This window comes from Lepus europaeus, chromosome 3 (genome assembly GCF_033115175.1).
Source record: "Lepus europaeus isolate LE1 chromosome 3, mLepTim1.pri, whole genome shotgun sequence".
Taxonomy (NCBI): domain Eukaryota; kingdom Metazoa; phylum Chordata; class Mammalia; order Lagomorpha; family Leporidae; genus Lepus; species Lepus europaeus.
In genome coordinates, this window is record NC_084829.1 from 73,111,028 (window position 1) to 73,130,510 (window position 19,483).

General features: G+C 37.7%; 1 protein-coding gene across 4 annotated transcripts in view; it reads left to right on the forward strand.

Annotated features, from left to right (window-relative positions):
• The window catches only part of MYO6 (myosin VI), a 175,634-nt gene that overhangs the window by 122,110 nt on the left and 34,041 nt on the right, over nucleotides 1–19,483 (forward strand). For all 4 annotated transcript variants that reach the window (XM_062186394.1, XM_062186395.1, XM_062186396.1 and 1 more), the window contains exons 17-24: nucleotides 2,019–2,146; nucleotides 4,606–4,701; nucleotides 4,986–5,159; nucleotides 8,795–8,833; nucleotides 12,224–12,317; nucleotides 15,235–15,365; nucleotides 15,458–15,535; nucleotides 17,394–17,523. In XM_062186394.1, coding sequence (XP_062042378.1) covers nucleotides 2,019–2,146; nucleotides 4,606–4,701; nucleotides 4,986–5,159; nucleotides 8,795–8,833; nucleotides 12,224–12,317; nucleotides 15,235–15,365; nucleotides 15,458–15,535; nucleotides 17,394–17,523 — 870 coding nt within the window. The remainder of the gene's footprint in view (nucleotides 1–2,018; nucleotides 2,147–4,605; nucleotides 4,702–4,985; nucleotides 5,160–8,794; nucleotides 8,834–12,223; nucleotides 12,318–15,234; nucleotides 15,366–15,457; nucleotides 15,536–17,393; nucleotides 17,524–19,483) is intronic.

Genomic DNA, 19,483 nt, shown 5'->3' on the forward strand with positions numbered 1-19,483 from the left:
GCAACCGGGACAGGACCGGTGCCCCGACCGGGACTAGAACCCGGTGTGCCGGCGCCGCAAGGCGGAGGATTAGCCTGTTGAGCCACGGCGCCGGCCTAGAATCTTAATTTCTAATCAGAGATTTCTGTGTCCTATAGCTTTGTCCTACTTAGTAGTTCTTGTATACTGTGTTTAAGCAGTTTACCTTTTACAGTTATTTTGAATGAGCCAGAAATCCAGCAACATGAATAGATGGAGCATACAAATGTTTTGTTAGTCAAAAGTTTTGCTTGAAAACATTTATTTAAATTTTATTTATTTTCATTTTATTGGAAAGGCAGAGAGAGATGGAGAGAGAGGGAGAACATCCATCTCTTGCCTGCTAGTTCACCCCCCAAATGACCACAATAGTCTGGACTGGTCTAGGCGGAAGCCAGGATTCCAGAACTCCATCTGGGTCTCCAGTGTGGCCACGTGGAGCCCAAGATTCAATACTTGATCCATTATCTGCTGCCTCTCAAGGTGAACATGAGTAGAAAGTTGGATCAGAAGTGGAATTGACTTGAAATGGGCACTGCAATGTGAGGTGTTCTAAGCAACAGCGTAAACTACTGTGCCAAACGCCCTTCTGAAAGCATTTAAATCATTTTGAGAAAGTAGTATTAAAAAGCTAGTCATGCAGAACCTTCTGTGGTTTTACTTCATTTTGAAATATTGACTGGCATTTGTGGCTCAGCAAGTTAAACTGCTTTTTGCAATGCAGCATCCTATATCCGAGTGCCAGTTCAAGTTCTGGCCTCTCTGCTGCTGATTGAGCTCCTTGCTAGTGCATCAGGAAGGCAGCAGATGATGGTCCAAGTGCTTGTGCCCTTACCACACATGTGGGAGACCAGGATGGAGTTCTGGCTTCGGAATTCACCCTGGCGTAGCCTCTGCTGTTGTAACCATTTGGGGAGTTAACCAGCAGATGACTAATTCTCTCTATTTCTCTTTCTCTCACTCACTCTGCCTTTCAAATAAATAAATGAAAAATCTTAAAAAAAAATCGTCCGTATTGTCTGGAAAAGTGGGAATTTCTTCTTCCTTAGCTTCTTATCCTAATTTACAAATGGAATGATTATTACATTAGTTGCTTGCTTTATGGATTTTTTTTCTCCTAAAACTTCAACTAAATATATGATATTTTCTTTCTTTCTTTTTTTTTTTTTTGGACAGGCAGAGTTAGTGAGAGAGAGAGAGAGAGAGAGAGATAGAGAGAGAGAGAGAGAGAGAAAGATCTTCCTTCCATTGGTTCACCCCCCAAATGGCCACTACAGCCGGTGCACTCCGATCCGAAGCCAGGAGCCAGGTGCTTCTTCCTGATCTCCCATGCGGTGCAGGGCCCAAGGACTTGGGCCATCCTCCACTGCCTTCCTGGGCCGCAGCAGAGAGCTGGACTGGAAGAGGAGCAACCGGGACAGAATCCGGTGCCCCAACCAGGACTAGAACCCAGGGTGCTGGTGCCACAGGCAGAGGATTAGCCTATTGAGCCATGGCGCTGGCCAAATATATGATATTTTCATAAGTGACCAGATCTGGAATAAAAATCTATCCTCTCTCTATAGCTTTTGAGAAAATTCTTTGAATTGTTTTGTTGTTTTTGACTAGGTTTTTTTTTTTAAAGATTTATTCATTTGAGAGGCAGCATTAGAGATAGAGGGAGAGCCAGAGAGAGAGGTCTTCCATCTGCTGGTTCCTTCTCCAAATGGCCGGAGCTGAGCCAATATGAAGTGAGGAGCCAGTAACTTCTTCTGGGTCTCCACACAGGTGCAGGGGCCCAAGCATTTGGGTCATCTTCTTCTTTGCCAGGCCATAGCAGAGAGCTGGATCGGAAGTGGAGCAGCTGGGATTTGAACTGGTGCCCAAAGGGGATGCCACACTGCAGGTGGAGGCTTATCCTACTACACCACAGTGCCAACCCCATGTTTATAAGAACTGGTCACATATCTCTAAAATGTTGTTTTTACCCTATTGTGAGTACTTTGATATTTTTAATATAGATTTAATTGAATCAAAACTGGTGGGAATCCTGGATATTTTGGATGAAGAAAATCGCCTTCCCCAGCCGAGTGATCAGCACTTTACCTCTGCAGTTCACCAGAAGCACAAGGATCATTTCCGACTTACTGTGAGTTTGCCTCTCTAAAGATGAGAATCCATGATGGGGGGAGAAATCTTAAAAAGATGTCCTAGATAGTAAATATTCTTTGATAATTAGAATCGTAAGTTCTGTAGCATTTAAAGCAACTGTATTATATCCAGTCCACATCTTCTGTATGTGGGCATTTAATTTATATATATTTTGTTGATAATGGTCTGTGTAATCAAGTCTCACTTCTCTGGATGGAAAAGTACATTTCACCTGCCAGAGATGAGCAACGAGATTTACCTGCTGGCTTCACGTTCTCCCTTCTGGGCTAAGTGGCCATCAGCTGCTATCTTTTGTGTCATGTGACCTTGATGGCATTTAGGGGTTAGCATTTGGAGTCACAAGCAGCCATCTGAATGCATATTTGTAGGATTTGTAAGACCAGCCGTTATGGTTGTGGCTTAAGCTCAACCGGTGGAAACAATCCATGTGACAGTAGTGATCAGTCACTTGTTTGGTCCTCTTTCCTGGGGAATTTTGCGTAGAAATAAACACTCAGAATGGACAATAGACGATGAAGCAATAGAACATTTAGGTAGCATATAGGGAGGAAAAAACACAGAGAGCAATAGCAATAAGTTAGAGGTGCATTTCTAAAAGGGCCGATGGTTCCTAAACCTCTATTGGGCCGTAGAGCTGGGTTTGAGTCCTTGAGGGAGTGAACAGTAGAGCAGTTCTGCCTAAAGCTGGGCTGACTGTGTGACTGTTGGGATGTTTCCTGTGTTTACCTCATCCTGTCTTTTCACTCTGCCATCATTGCCTGAAGTAATAAAAGCACAGCTCCATTCTTGCACTCATAGAGAACTTGATGAGCACAGAGAAATGTGGGTGTCGATTTCAACCACAGAGATAGGAGCTGTATCATCTTACAGCTAGCAACAGCAGCAACCACAGAGAGACAGGAGAGGGAAAAGAAAAATTCCTTAGTGGAACTAGGAAACAGGCAGATATTTTGCATGCTGTATATTATTTTTAGATGATAACATAGTACAATAATCACTGCTTTGATTATCCAGGCTCTTAAAGGAATGATAGTAAGTATTTTTGTTGCCATTTTGACTAACAAGATCAATGGTAAGTGGGTTAAATGGATTTACTTGAAAAGCTGATGTAATTGTGTTAAGTTTCTCTAGGGATTAAAATCCCTCAACTACCTTGTGCTTGGACTTGGAGTTCCTCCTGTATCTCTATAAATATTTCTTACAGTGTAGAGCCTATTTCTGTTACTTCTCTGGGGATAGAAATAAAACAATGTATACCCTCGACAAAGCTTTTGCTAAAATTGAATGTAAATATCCAATCCTATCAGTTCATAGTTCACTGGTCTTGGTTGGCAACCAGCCTGTGGAAATATAGTTATATTTGGCAAGGGTACTGGTTGCTAGTGAGCAGAGCCAGACTGTAGTCTCAGTCAGAGGTTTGTAACTCAAAGGACAGCAAAGAGAAGCAGCAGGAATGGGCCTTGAGTGCTTTTCTCAAAAGAGAACAGGAGCGAGCCAGTAAATCACATTTTATGTAGGCCATTGCTTTTGTTGTATTTCTTTGGAAATGAATGCAATGGCCATTGATTGAACACATATTACGTACCAGGCTGTGCTGTAATGATTTTACTTATTCCTGTTAGTATCCTTGTGCTATGGAGAGAGACATAGCAGGAGAGGTTAGGTGACATGCGCAGTGTGGCGTGTGAAGAAGGGCAGTTTGCTGCAGAGTCCGCACCCAGCTTGTTCTAGTGTCTTTATTGCCTCTGGCAGGGAAGAACCTCTGAGTTCTCCTGGCTGTCTGACTTTGAGCCTTTAAGGTCCCCAAGTGTTGTATTTCTCATTTTTAAGTAAGATTGTTTTGAAGACTTGAAATGTGATCTTCTGTGTGAAAGCATTTTGGAAACTTTAGATAAGACACACATATGAGATAAAATTAAGTGCTACAACCTTAAAATGATTTAGTTTCCTTGAGATAGATTTAGGCTTATTGTGTATAAACATATTAAGGTGTATGGTTTGATATAGTAAGTAGTAGAGTCTCTGTGGTGACTTCAGGTATCTCTTTACCTGTTTTACATGAGAAACCCCTGAAGAAATAAATGATATGGGCTTTGGGATGTTTAAAAGTTCTCTGGGTGATTCTGATATAGTGCCAAGTTTGAGAAGCACTGCTTTAGACAGTTAACTGTATAATGTGCCAGATATTTTGCATGTGCTTCTAATAGGGTTTTGGGTTTTTTTGGTTATATCTAATTTTTAAAGGCATTATAACCAAATATTTGCTATATTTACTGGTACTCTAAGGCATACTAGGTATTTAAGGTATTAACTTTGAGAAGTGTGAACATTGTTTTGTATAATTTTAAGTGTTTTATTCCTCACATGTTTTCTAAAGGAAAAATTATCTAATGTATTTTTGATAACTTAATAACCCATCTGTGTATTGTTTTTCAGATTCCCAGGAAGTCCAAGCTGGCGATTCATAGGAACATCAGAGATGATGAAGGCTTCATCATCAGGCATTTTGCAGGGGCTGTGTGCTATGAAACAGTGAGTGTGACTTTGTTCAGAGAACAAGCACTCAATGTTGAAACTATACTATAAAATATGATAGCCTCTAGTTGCCTCACAGTGGCTATTTAAATTAAAATAAAAATTCAGTTCCTCAGTCCACTCACCACACTTCAAGTGCTTACACTGACAGGTGGCAACTTTATTGGGTAGTGCAGATAGAGATTGTTTCTGTCATTGCAAAAAGTCCTATTGGACACAGGTATATTAAGGAATATCCCCGTAAGATGGATTAGAATACTAATGTTTGGTTTATTTTTCAGACCCAGTTTGTGGAGAAAAATAATGATGCTTTACACATGTCTCTCGAATCCTTAATATGTGAATCCAGGGATAAGTTTATACGGGAATTATTTGAATCATCAACAAATAACAACAAAGATACTAAACAAAAAGCAGGAAAACTTAGCTTCATCAGTGTGGGAAACAAGTTTAAGGTATTTCTGTTAAATAAATAGTTTGAAGTATTTTTTTACTGCATTTAAAATTAATACATTGTTTTATATTCTGAAATGGATAATGTAGATCGCTGACAGAAATCCCATAAGTAAAGTTCAGAAGTAAACCCTACGTTGTTGATATTTGTATGCAAAACAACACACACACACACACACATATAAAAATAACATAGGCCTTGTAGTTGAACATACAGAAGTGCTTGTAATTTTCTGAATGTGTTCTTTCTTGGTACTTAACATATCTGATTGCTTCTCCTAATGTTCTTGCTTCTGCCTCCTGTCTAGTTGACCTTCCAACCTTCTCTTTCCCTTGTGTTTTCTGTTTCCTTCCTCGTTCAGCAGTTTTGTTTTAGCTGGAGTAGTGCAGCTGGAGATGGCTAGAGAGGACTAGTTGAGTTGAGAGAGGAAAAGCAGGCACAGCCAGGGGCTTCAGGTAAATGATCACCTTCATGGACTCTTACTTATAGAGTGGCTGCCATGTGAAAAAGAGCCGGGTTCAAATTAATGACTCAGTTTTAATTTGTTTTCAATGTGTTCTCTCACTGTGGCATTGTGGGCATGCATATTGCACTAAACTTGATTAAGGCTTTGAATAACTCCTATAAAAGATACATGCTTAGTTGTGGCAAACTCTTCAAATTGCTTGTTTAACATTGCTGTTGTATTTATAGTAAAACTCTATAGTTGCCTTTTGTTATATATACTTAATTAAGAATAATATTTAAACATCAGAACACAGTCAGCCCTTTCTATCCACAGGGGGTTGGTTCCAGAATGCCCTGCAGATACCCAAATGCACAAATGCTAAGGTGGCTGATATAAAATGGCACAGTATTTACATACAGTCTGCACATCCTCTCATATACTTTTAATATCTAATGCAATATAAAAGGTTGTTATAGCATATTTCTTAAGAAATAATGACAAGAAATAAAAGGATATGCATTCTATACAGATGCACTTTATCTTTTTAAGTATCTTTGGTGGAGGTTGGTTGAATCTGCAGGTGGAAACCATGGATATGGAGGGCCAACTCCACTGTCATACAGACTGATAGCATAAACTTAGCAAATATCTGTTGGATTTAAATGGGCCATAAATAAATAGCTTGATAAAATCATGCTCATAAAAATTCATTTTTAAAAAAGCTTAATCATAAATATAGGAGTAAGCACATAATATGATTTTAGGTAACTGAATAAAAAGCCTTGATTTTTTTGTAATTATATTAAATGAATTATGAATTCCTAACCCTCTCGATGGGCAACATTTTTTCTCTTATTTCAGTATTTAAAATTCCTGAATAAACATTCAATAACAGATTGATGTAAAAATCATACAGTAGCCCATATAAAGTGGATATAATTCATTATTTTCCTATTGTAACATTATAGTAGTTTTGCTGATGAGACCATACTTGAAATTTTAGCTAGTATAAATAGAAATGAAAACATTCTTAAAATTCTTCTTTGGCTTAAATAAACTTATTTGTTGAGCCTTGAAATACCTTATACTTGCTTATGTGTATTATTATTCTTTTTTTACTTTAAGCTGCTAAAAGCTGTATATTTTTTAAAGAATTATTTCTTTATTTGAAAGTCAGAGTTACAAAGAGAAAGGAGAGGCAGAGAGAGAGAGAGAGGTCTTCCATATGAGAGAGAGAGAGAAAGAGAGAGAGGGAGGGAGAGAGAGAGAGAGAGGTCTTCCATCTGATGATTCACTCCCCAAATGGTCAAAACACCTGGAGCTGTGGTGATCTGAAGCCAGGAGCCAGGAGCTTCTTCCGGGTCTCCCAGGCGGGTGCAGGGGCCCAAGTACTTGGGCCATCTTCTACTGCTTTCCCAGGCCATAGCAGAGAGCTGGCTTGGAAGTGGAGCTCGAACTGGCACCCATATGGGATGCCAGCACTGCAGGCAGCAGCTTTACCCGCTACACCACAGCACCAGCCCCAAAAGCTGTGTATTTCATGTTTTTATCTGAGATACTTTGAAATGAAAAAGTAGTACAGTGATTATTAATTTTAAACAAAGTAAAATTAAATTCAAAGTATGTAAGACAATCAGAACAGGCTACCTCTCAATAGTAATAGTTCAGTTAATCCACATCACTAGGAACCCCAAATTTTCTACTGGAAAGTGCCTGTTTTGGTTTATTGAAACATACCCTCTTACTGTTAGTGTTTTAGAAAAAGTAATCTTTTTTGAAGGAAATCTTATAGTAAACATAAATATTTGTTTGCTTTAAAATAAAAATAAGGCTAAATACCTTATGCCTTATGGTCCTTGGCTTCTGTATTTTGATATCCTTTTTTTTCTCAGATGTTTTAATTTATATTTGTTGCTTCTACTCTTCTGACTGTAGCTCCAGTTTTCAGAGAACAGAGCCCTCTGCTTGGTGTGTGGATTCAGGATAATGGACTTTGTAACATGTGGTTATTTTCCTCCTGAATTCCCGGTTCTTGTCCTTACTTTCCAGTTCTGTGGTGGTCCAGAATGTTTAAGGTTGCCAGAACTCTAGTCAGTCAGATAAGTGGGCTGTGACTGCATTGCTTCAATTCAATGACAAATTCATTCCAGTTTATAACTTAAGCCTTGCTATGTGAAGTATCACATTACAGAGAATGAAATTTGGTCTCAGATCTATGTTGGAATCAAGGCTTTGCCATTTTTGGCTCCATGATCTTGGGCAAGATATTTATCTACCTGGATCTCAATTCTCTCACCTTTAAGATAAGACAAATAATATTTCATTAATTAGAGTTAAGCATGATAATATGAAAAGGTTTAAGCAATATCTGACCAAAACATTCAGTAATGTCTATATATGTATAATCAAAGCACTATTAATTTAAGAATTGACATATTAGTTTGTCATTTTAAAGTAGTATAATAAACCTCTCAGTATAAAATCCAGATGTAAGAATTTTATATAATTTACTTTGCAAAGTAGTAAAGCAAATCAAGGATTCTAATGTACTGAACCAGAGTAAATTATAATCAATATTATAAAAAAAGGAAAGTAATTTGTAGTGTTCATCGTCAGAATTTTTTATAAAAAAATTGTCCATATTTTAAAAGTAATTTAAATGTGAAATGTTTTAAAATAGTAAAGAGAATTTCTATAGCAAGGCAAGGCTCTTTTCTTTTTGCTAAGTTATACACAAAATGATCCTGATATATACCTGAGTATATATTTTAAACTATGCGTTCATTCTTAATGGCTTGTGACACCAACTACACAAGTTTGCCACATATGAAAATACTGAGCCTCTTGTCTCATGAATGCATCCCATTTACTTCTTTCATTTCCTATGCACTCTTTCCTCATTCATCCCAAGCGAAAATTTGTATGTATGTTTTTAGTATTGCTAATTTGCAGTCCTTGAATTATACAACTTTGGTGTAAGTAAAGTAAGTTATTGTTCTTCATTTTACATTAGCCATTTTGCATGATTCCATCTGTTAAAGAGGTTGTGTAGGAGGTTGTTAAACTGTAATGTGTTACATGTGAATGTTGCATGTTGCTTTATTCTTACATTGGAAAGCTAGTATTAATTCATGATATTGTATAATATGTTTTTCTGAAATAATAAACTGATACTCTTTCTTTCATAGACACAGTTAAATTTGCTTCTGGATAAACTTCGAAGTACTGTGAGTACACTTAAAAATAAACCATGCTTTTAAAAATGGCTCTTTGAGACTATTGCTGCTAATTACTCAAGCAAGCACAGTAACCCTAGAATAATTAGAAATACATTTTCAACCAGATTCTCTTCAATAAAAAAACTTCAGGCTTTAAAATGGTTATAGTTTTTGTTAGGTTTGTTCTGAAGACAGATAAAATATATTGTGAAGTTAAACTGTTTCATAAATAATAGAGAACTTTTTGAATGTTATTAATTTGACTACCCTATACTTTTAGAAAGGTGAAAATAATAGGAAGTATAGAGCAGAATGTATTTTTTTAGGATTAAAGATTACACATATAATTTGATTTAATTTTATTACTTTTTAAGTAATAAATACATTCTCCAGACATGGCAGTGTTGATGATCTGGAAAAAATGGACATAATGTATTTTTTTTAAAGATTTATTTATTTATTTGAAAGGCAGAGCTACAGAGAGGCTCAGAGAGAGAGAGAGAGAGAGAAGTCTTCCATCTGTTGGTTCACTTCCCAAATGGCCGCAATGGCCAGAGCTGGGCCAATCCAAAGCCTGGAGTTAGGAGCTTCTTCTGGGTCTCCCATGTGAGTGCAGGGGCCCAAGGACCCTAGCCATCTTCCACTGCTTTCCCAGGTGCATTAGCAGGGAGCCCTATGGGATGGCAGCACTGCAGGCAGTGGCCTCACCCACCACATCACAGCACCAGCCCAACACATAACATTTTTATGAGCCATTATAGAGTCAAAATTTATTAGAAGTCTTTTTGAAAGTGATTTTCTTTAAAAAAAAAAAAAACAAAACAAAACACTGAGAGGGGCCGCTGCCGTGGCTCATTTGGTTAATCCTCTGCCTGTGGCGCCGGCATCCCATATGGGCCCTGGGTTCTAGTCCTGGTTGCTCCTCTTGCAGTCCAGCTCTCTGCTGTGGCTCGGGAGGGCAGTGGAGGATGGCCCAAGTGCTTGGGCTCCTGCTCCCTCATGGGAGACCAGGAGGAAGCACCTGGCTCCTGGCTTTGGATCAGCACAGTGCTGGCCATGGTGGCCATTTGGGGGGTGAACCAACGGAGGGAAGACCTTTCTCTCTGTCTCTCTCTCTCACTGTCTATAACTACCTGTCAAATAAAAAACAACAACAAGAAAACACTGAGAAAAAATTTAATATGTGGGTTATAAATGAGGAGTCTTCAGAAAGTTCATGGAAAATACATATTATGAAAATATAACAAACTTTTTTGCATCAAAATAAACTTACCTTTTTATTAGTTAATTTTATTTATAAAGAGATAGAGACAGGCAGACAGACAACAGACAGATAGAGCTCCCATTTGCTAGGTCACTCTCCAAATATCTATAATGGCCAGGGCTGGGCCAGTCCAAGCCCAGATTACAATCCATGTCTCCTACATGAGTGACTCAGCCAACTGAGCCATTACTATACGGTGTACATTAACAGAAAGCTGGAATGGAGAGTGGAGTTGGGACGCTGACCCAGGCACCTGATATGGGGTGAGGGCGTCCCCAAGTGGCTGGTGTCTTAACCACCAGGCCAGTTACCTACCACAACTTATCATTTAATTTCCATTTTCCATGAATTTCTCCTTGTAAATGAAGCATGATTCTAAGGTAAGACTTGCTATCAGATCACAGAACTTCACTGAGTACTCTTCCTTTTCCAGTAGTCATTTTGAAAAGCCAAACATTTATTCTGTCAGTGCTATTGTTACTTAACTTACTGTAAGAGTTGCTTCTGGAATCATGAAAATTTTTAAAATAACCACCTTGGCTTCAGATAATTATCTCTTAAGGACCAAATATCTTTAAAAATTAAATCTAATGGGAATATTTTATATTTATGTACTAAATAGGATGCTACTTTAAAATGATGAGGTTACTTTTGTGATTTATAGAAAAAACAAAGCATTTCTAAAACATGTCCTAAGACTATTTGCAATGATCATCATTCTTTTTTTTTAAAGATTTATTTATTTATTTGAAAGTCAAAGTTATAGTTAAACTGAGAGAGAAGGAGAGGCAGAGAGAGAGAGAGAGAGAGAGAGAGAGAGAGAGAGAGGTCTTCCATCCACTGGTTCACTCCCCAATTGGCTGCAACGGCTGGAGCTGCACCAATCTAAAGCCAGGAGCCAGGAGCTTCTTCTGGGTCTCCCATGTGGGTGCTGGGGCCCAAGGACTTGGGCCATCCTCTACTGCTCTCCCAGGCCATAGCAGAGAGCTGGATTGGAAGTGGAGCAGTCAGGACTTGAACCGGCACCCACATGGGATGCTAGCTCTTCAGGCTAGGGCATTAACCTGCTGCGCCACAGTGCAGGCCCCACAATGATCATTCTTGAAATAACTGTTTACTTCTGCGAGGTGACCACTTGGTAGAGAAACAGTGGTTTTGGGTGTCTATTATGTTAGCTTCAGGGCTCAAGTTTCATTATCTTACGCAATCAATATTCTTGCTTTCTCATTCAGCACAGTCTGATAGCTGATTCCAAATGAGTGGCTTTCAACTTTTAAAAATAGTTTTAACAGATAAAACTTTCATTGTGCTTTCAGTGGTGTAGCTTAATGACACTTTGTATATTTTTGAAGTGGAGTGGTTGAAAACTTTTGTTTTCTTTTTTGTTTGACAATTTGGCCTAAATTTTAAGGGATATAATTTTATTTTCTCCTCTTCTTATAGGATAGTTTTCTTAACACAGAAATATAAAATACAGCATATAAATGTTTAAATGTGGAATATAACCTTATATATATCAAGACTCCAAAATGTATGTTTATATGTTGAAATCTTACAGTAAAAGACATTTTACAATGTTTTACATTCAAATCTAAAACGTAATATTTTTCTAATATTAATTTGTAATGTATAAGAGTGAGCACTGTGGTGCAGTGGGGTGAGCCAGTTATTTGTAGCACCGGCATTCCATGTGGGTGCTAGTTTGAGGCCTGGCTGCTACAGTTTCTATCTAGCTCCCTGCTAATGTACCTGGGAAAGCACTGGAAGATGGCCCAAGTGCTTGTGCTCCTGCACCCACGTGGGAGACCCAGATGAAACTCCTGGCTCCTGGCTGCGGCTTGGCGCAGCCCTGGCTGTTGTGGCCATTTGGAGAATGAACCAGTGGATGGAAGAATCTCTTTCTCTTTCTGTCTCTTGCTCTACAATTCTGACTTTCAAATAATAAACCTTTAAAAAAATTTGTAGTATAGAAATTCAGTTCAGTCTTTAAATTATAAAAGCACGCTAATGTATTTTTAAGTTCCTTAGTGATTAAGTTTCATGTGTTAATATGCTTTGAAAGTAGCTGACATTCATAGATGTTAGAAAAATAAGGATTCATATGTACTGTTTCAAAATCCCCCTTCTTCTCCTAGGGAGCAAGCTTTATTCGATGCATCAAACCTAATTTAAAGATGACAAGCCACCACTTTGAAGGTGCTCAAATTCTGTCTCAACTTCAGTGCTCAGGTATTACCATACTTCCATGTGTGCCTGTCATTATTTGTGGTGTTTTCAGAAAATTTACCATTATCTTGATTATTTTAAAGTGCAGTAAGGTTTTTAATCCCCTGTTTCTTCTGAATGACAAGTTATTAGTGCAGTACTGGGAGTAGTTTCTTGTGCAATAGAGCCATTCTACATCACTGAAGTAAAATATAAAAACGCTGCCGGGAAACCTGGCTCTCCCTCGGGCAGGCTGCTTTCCCTGGCCGCCGCAGTGCAGCCGTGGTTGTTTCTCATCCTTCCCAGGACGGTCGGCAGGTGGGTTCTGGTGTCCTTGCTTGCCATTCCATGACTTGTAAAAAGATGGAAACATGGGGCACACTAGGTTAATCCTCCGTCTGTGGTGCCGGCATCCCACATGGGCGCCGGGTTCTAGTCTTAGTTGCTCCTCTTCCAGTCCAGCTCTCTGTGTAGTTCACATTTTGCAGCCATGGGGAAATCCAAGAGACTTAGAGGTTGCAGTTACATACATTTACAAAGGTGCTTATGTATTTGATGTAAATGGGTAAAAGCCATGACAATACCAACCATATCTTACTATTATTTCTTCAACCAGAGCATGGGACTAAATCTAGTTCTGGGGTTTTTTTTTTCCCCAATAGAATTGATTGCTTTTATGTGGTTCATTAATTAGCATTAAAATTATGCAGTTACATGTGCTCACAGTAGCAAAAAGTAAAAAGCACAGAATAAATAAGGAAGTCACTTCTCAGGAATGACCATTTAATAGTAAGTCTTGGATATGTTTTTATACTGGTTAGATAAAGCTTTACTCTGTGTGTGTGTGTGAGTTTAAAAATTTATTTATTTATTTGAAAGGCAGAGTGACAGAGGGGTAGGGTTGGGGAGCGAAAGAGATTGATCTTCTGTCTGTAGGTTCACTACCCAAATGAGTCCGATAGCCAGGGCTGGGTCAGGCTGGAGCTAGGAGCTTCATCCTTGTCTCCCATGTGGATGGCAGGGGCCCATACTTGAATAATCTTCTGCTGTCTTCTCAGGCATGTTAGCGGGAATCTGAATCAGGTATGCAGTAGCTGGTACTCTGAGCCAGCTCCTTGATATGGGATTCCTGCTTTGCAAACAGTGGCTTTAACCTGCGGTGCCACAATGTTGGCTCCTGCTGTGTTCTTTTAAATTAATATGCATATTCTATCATATGATCAATTGATATTTCAATTATTTGTTTATTTTTCTATTATAAACAATGAGCCAAAGGCCATATGGACATACTCCATGATTATCTTTCCCACAGATGAGAAAAGATATAATATAGATTCATGGAAATAGAAATTATAGAGCCCTAGCAATAAATGTTTCCAAATTACCACTCAGAATTGTTGTGCTGGTTTACTTTCCCGCTAAGTATGCATGTCTGTTGTCTTATACTGCCATCATTTCTAGGTACTATTGATGTTTTATGACTTTGTCAAATAGGTTATCAGTTCAACCTAATTTCCTAGAAAGGCCATATTTCCCATGAGTTAATTTAGAATAAAAATGTACCCACTTAAAAAAGTTTTTTTAAATTTGACTTAAATTACAATGAAAAAATATTAATTTAAATTACTTTTTTTTTTAAAAAAAGATGTATTTATTTATTTGAAAGGCAGAGCTACAGAGAGGCAGAGGCAAAAAGAGAGAGAGAGGTTCATTCTCCAAATGGCCGCAACTGCGGGATCTGGGCCGATCGGAGCCAGGAGCTTCCTCCGGGTCTCCCATGTGGATACAGGGGCCAAGGACTTGGGTCATCTTCCCACTGATTTCTCAGGCCTAATAGAGAGCTAAATCAGAAGTGGAGCAGCTGGGATTCAAACTGGAGCCCATATGGGATGCTGGCACTGCAGGTGGCGGCTTTACCCACTATGCCACAGCACCAGCCCCACAACACTTTTGTTAAATATCCTTTTTTCTCCATTAATTTGAATAGTCCCAGAGACTGAAATACATTTATGTGAACAAGATTCTGGCACTAGCTATAGTTTTTCAGCCTTTTTCCTGCTTCTTTCACACTTTTCCTGACCTGAAAAGCTCACATTGATTCACGGCTCTGATCAACCCCTTGCTAGAGTTATACTGAAAAATAAATAATCATCCTGTGTACTCACCATCCCAATAGAGTAGTTTCTTGAGAGATGAAAGAAAGGGGTCTTTGTTGTAGCTTTAGTGAGCTTTCTTTTTCATTTGCTTTATTTAAATACTGATGAAAACTGAGGAATATATAGAAAAGTATTTGACTGCTTTGTGGATATCTGTTGGAAGTCTTGTTCAATGAACCTTAGAATTTGATAAGTGGGGGTTGGTGTTGTGGCATGATGGGTTAAACCACTGTCTGTAATGCCAGCATCCCACATGGGCACCAGTTCAACTCCTGGCTGCTCAACTTCGATCCAGCTCCCTGCTAATGCACCTGAAAAAGGAGCAGAAGATGACCCAAGTCTTTGGGCCCCTGTACCCCAGTGGGAGACCTGGAAGAAGCTCCTGGCTCCGGGCTTTGGCCCGACCTACTACTGGCCATGGTGGCCATGTGGGGAGTGAACCAGCAAATGGGAGATTCTCTCTCTCTCTGGAACTCTGTCAAATAAATTAATTAATTAAATTTAAAAAAACGTAGAAACTAGAATTGAATTTTTTGAAGACATATACTTGGCGTATAGGAAATGGTTAGTCATGCTTGTTTTAGGTAGAAATCTACTTCAGTAGTTTTAAGTGGTAGATAAGTTAAGACATATAGAGTACAACATTTCCTATATAATGTTTCATTGCTGATAATTCCTGCAAATTGCTTCTTTGTCAGAATTAATTTGCAAAATTGATCATTCACAAGTTACTTTGGATTTTTATACAGTAATTAACAGTGATTTGTGTTTGTTTATAAATCTAGGTATGGTGTCTGTTTTGGACTTGATGCAGGGTGGATTCCCATCACGAGCTTCATTTCATGAACTCTACAACATGTATAAAAAATACATGCCAGACAAACTTGCACGACTGGATCCCAGACTATTTTGTAAGGTATAAATGCCACCCGAGTTTAGATTTCTTAGCTGTAAACTCTTCTGGTAATTGTAAGTTGACATTAAAATGTTTTAACTTTTATTTTTCAGGCTCTTTTTAAAGCCTTGGGCTTAAATGAAATTGACTACAAGTTTGGGTTAACAAAAGTATTTTTTAGACCTGGCAAGGTAAATATATATTTTAAACTTTTAATATTTTAATATCATGAATACAGATAGTTGGAGGTTAGTTAATATCTTTAAGTGTTGTGTAATTTTATTATTACATGTGAATTATATGGTCATAAACAGCATGAAATTGTATGTGATTACATATAATTTCCCTACTTGTGATATGTTTGTAATGTATAATACATTGTATATAATTTTTTCAACTTCATTGAAGCTGGAAGTATTGGAATCAGAGCACTGTTCAGTTGGCTTTCTTACTTAAAGAAGGGTTAACTAGAAAATAATCCAATTTTAAACATGTTGAAAGCATTTCTAAAACAAGTTTAAGTCAGTTCTCTGTGATTGGAGATTTTACCATCCCTTCTACTCTTCCCTGTGAGAACAAATTCTACTAGACTGTGGTAGATGTTTAAGGAGAGTTTGTGTTGACCTCTCTCAACCTCTAGGATAAATGAATGTATAAATACTTTTGTATGTATAAAATAGTTTTTTAGGCTATATATAGCCCTATAGTTTTAGTACAGATTAGTACAGATTAGTATAGTTTTAGCACAGATTTTTGTGCTAAGTTACAAGACTGTGTTATAGAATACTGCATAACTAAATAGAAATATCGAGATTCTATTCACAGTTGGATAGTGATATTTCCATGACATTTAACTTGTTTAGTAGTATTATATAATTGCATTGCATAATTGTAAAATGATTGTTACCATATTTAAGTTGCCAGCCATATTTGTTTGAGTTTGCTGGATCATTAATAATTAGCCCTGGTGTCTTCAAGTTTAAATTAATCATAATAAAGAAGTTTTATTTCATATTTTTGGGCAGGACGTGAAATATGTATACACATCACCAATGTATGCACTATTTTGTGCAGATTTTTGTTACAGAAGGCCTATAGCATTTACTGTAAAAGAAGAAATGTTAAGAAAAAAGGATATAGTTCAGAGTTGGCTTAGCTTTAATCATATTTATTATAAATTCAACATTTCTCTTATTTTAGAGATATAATAATTAATTACATATAATTATATGTTAACTAAGTAGATATAATTAACAGCCTGACAGAAAAAGTACTTGGTTCTTGTTTACCTCTGGAAAAATTAGTCAATTAGAGGGATTTCTTGAAAGCCTAAGGCCAAAATCCAGATCTTTAAAATCATTATGATAACTTTAGCTTAATTTTGATTTTAAGAATCTGTCACACCGATTAATATGTGATATCCTTACTACTGTAGTGGGCACATTTGGTAAAGGGTAGAAATCATGGAATTTGGTGGTAAATAATGAAAATAATGCACTTTACTAATCAGTAGTCTCATAGTTATTTTATTTGTGAGGTCCATCCCTTAGTAATTTCTTTCTTTTGTCTAAAATGGAGATGGAATTTGGGAAAGACAGAATGGTTGTGGTAATTAGTATTATATAGCTGACTCTATTTTATCAAGAACTATATAGAGATATCTGAGACTGTGATCCAATTCAGAGTTATATTTGTTCTTTTTCATTTTCTCAAACTTTTTGCCAACCATCTGGAATTGTTACTTAAGATTTTTTTCTACTTTTATTATTGAATGTAATAGTAAGTATCCTCCCGTATGCTCCTGCCAACTTTACCTGCCTTTCTAGAAAAGATCCTGAAGGAAAGAAGAGTAAGGAAGCAAAATACAGTCAAGTATGTTGGGGTTTGCTCTAAGCCCCATTAAGATGTGTATAAAACTAAATAATTGACATACAGCCAACCATTTTCCAGAGTTTGATTTTGGGTTTGGATTAGGTTTATTTTGTTTCTCTCTGTATGTTTAAACACATCTATCTTTTAATACTAGTATTAAATTATTTTACTTTTTAGTTTGCAGAATTTGATCAGATTATGAAGTCTGACCCAGACCACTTGGCAGAGTTGGTTAAAAGAGTCAATCACTGGCTAATCTGCAGTCGCTGGAAGAAAGTTCAGTGGTGCTCGCTGTCAGTCATCAAATGTAGGTGCTTTCTTTCTCAGCAAGATCTTTTTTTACTGTGGAAGTGAGGTGGTTTGAAGCTCATCTCAGAGATGAATGCTGGGCAGCAGGAACTGTGACTAGTGTTCACATTATAACCCTAGTTCCTCAGTAAACTGTAGTATGTGATGAGCTGGTAATTTTGTAGACTGATTTGCTTTTTTAGTAGTTTCGACCATATGATACTTGTTTTCTTTTTCTTTTTTTTGAAGATTTATATATTTGAAAGTCAGAGTTACACAGAGAGAAGAGGGGCAGAGAGAGAGAGAGAGAGAGAGAGAGAGAGGTCTTCCATCTGATGGTTCACTCCCCAATTGGCTGCAACAGCCAGAGCTGTGCCGATCAAAGCTAGGAGCCTCCTCCAGGTCTCCCACGTGGGTACAGGGGGCCCAAGGACTTGGGCCATCCTCTACTGCTATCCCAGGCCACAGCAGAGAGCTGTATTGAAAGAGGAGCAGCGGGACTAGAATTGGCGCCCATATGGGATGCCATTGCTTCAGGCCAGGACATTAACCCACTTTGCCAAAGCACCAGCCCCGATACTTGTTTTCTTCATATAAATTAGAGGATTATAAATTTTATCAAGGAACCCACTATCCCAATTCTTTGTTTTCTCTCCCCTGGCCTCCAATACTCATTCTTAAGCCAAAACATTTCTGTTTCTACCTGTGTGCCATCTCCAGAACATATCAGAAATGTCAAGATTGTAACCATCCTTCCTTTCTTAATCTCTGAAATCTTGTCAGTCACCAAATCCTGTGTTTCCTCCTTCAAGTACTACACATTTGTCTTAGTTTTTTAATTGCCTATGTCTTAGTGGAGTCCCCTTGCCCCCCATACATGGTGACTTAGTAATTCCCAAACTGGTTTTCCTGGCTTTCCAGAGTGACCTCTTTAAATTAAAAGCCTTTTATGGCTCTCCTTTAGTAGAGGTCAAGTTTGAATTTCTAGAGTGTATTCATGGTTGTGTGAACCAGGGGTTCAATTTACTGTTTCAGCTTCTCCTCCTGCCACTCCCCACAGAGACCCTGTTATTATTACTTAAAATTTTTTAAGGTGAACAAGTTTCATGTATTTCATATATACAGACTTTGGAGCATAGTGATACTTCCCACACTACCCTCCCTCCCATACTCTCACCATCCCTTCTCCTTTCTTTCTTATTATAATTTTCAAAATGATCTACTTTCAGTTTATTTTATACACATGAGATTAACCCTATACTAAGTATTCAACAAATAATAACAAGAAAAATACACTGTTGCTCAACAGTAGAGACAAGGGTTGTAAACAATAATCAAATCTCAAAATGTCAATTTTGTATTCTTTCCTAATGACTCTCTTTCTGTGTTTTTGTGTGTGCACATCGTTAAGCATCCTTTGTAAGGCTGGATAAGTGTTGACAAATTATTTCAGTTTCTGTTATGGAAGTTGTTTTTGGTGCCTTCATAAATGAGGGCTTTGCAGGATACAGTATTTTCTGGGTTGATTTTTTTTTTTTTTTTTTTTTTTAAGACTTGGACTAATGTCTCTCCATTCTTTCCTGGCCTATAGGGTTTCTGATGAGAACTCAGTGAGTCTGATCAGAGAGCCTTTAAAAGTAATCTGGCATTTCTCTTGGGCACATTTTAGTATCTTTTCTTCATGCTTTATTGTTGAAAGTTTGACTACAGTGTGTTGTGGTGAAGATCTTTTCTGGTCATGTCTTTTAGGAATTGTCTTAGTTTTAGGAATTTCTTTCTTTAAATTAGAGAAGTTTTCTGTAATTATTTTACTGAATATGCCTTCTAATCCATCTCTCTACACTTTTGAAACACCTATGACTTGTATGTTGGGTTGTTTGATAGTATCTCATTAATCTCGAACACTTTTTAATTACTCTAAATTTTTTCTTTGTAGTCTGAGATATTTCCAAAGATTTGCCTTCTAGCTTGGATGTTCT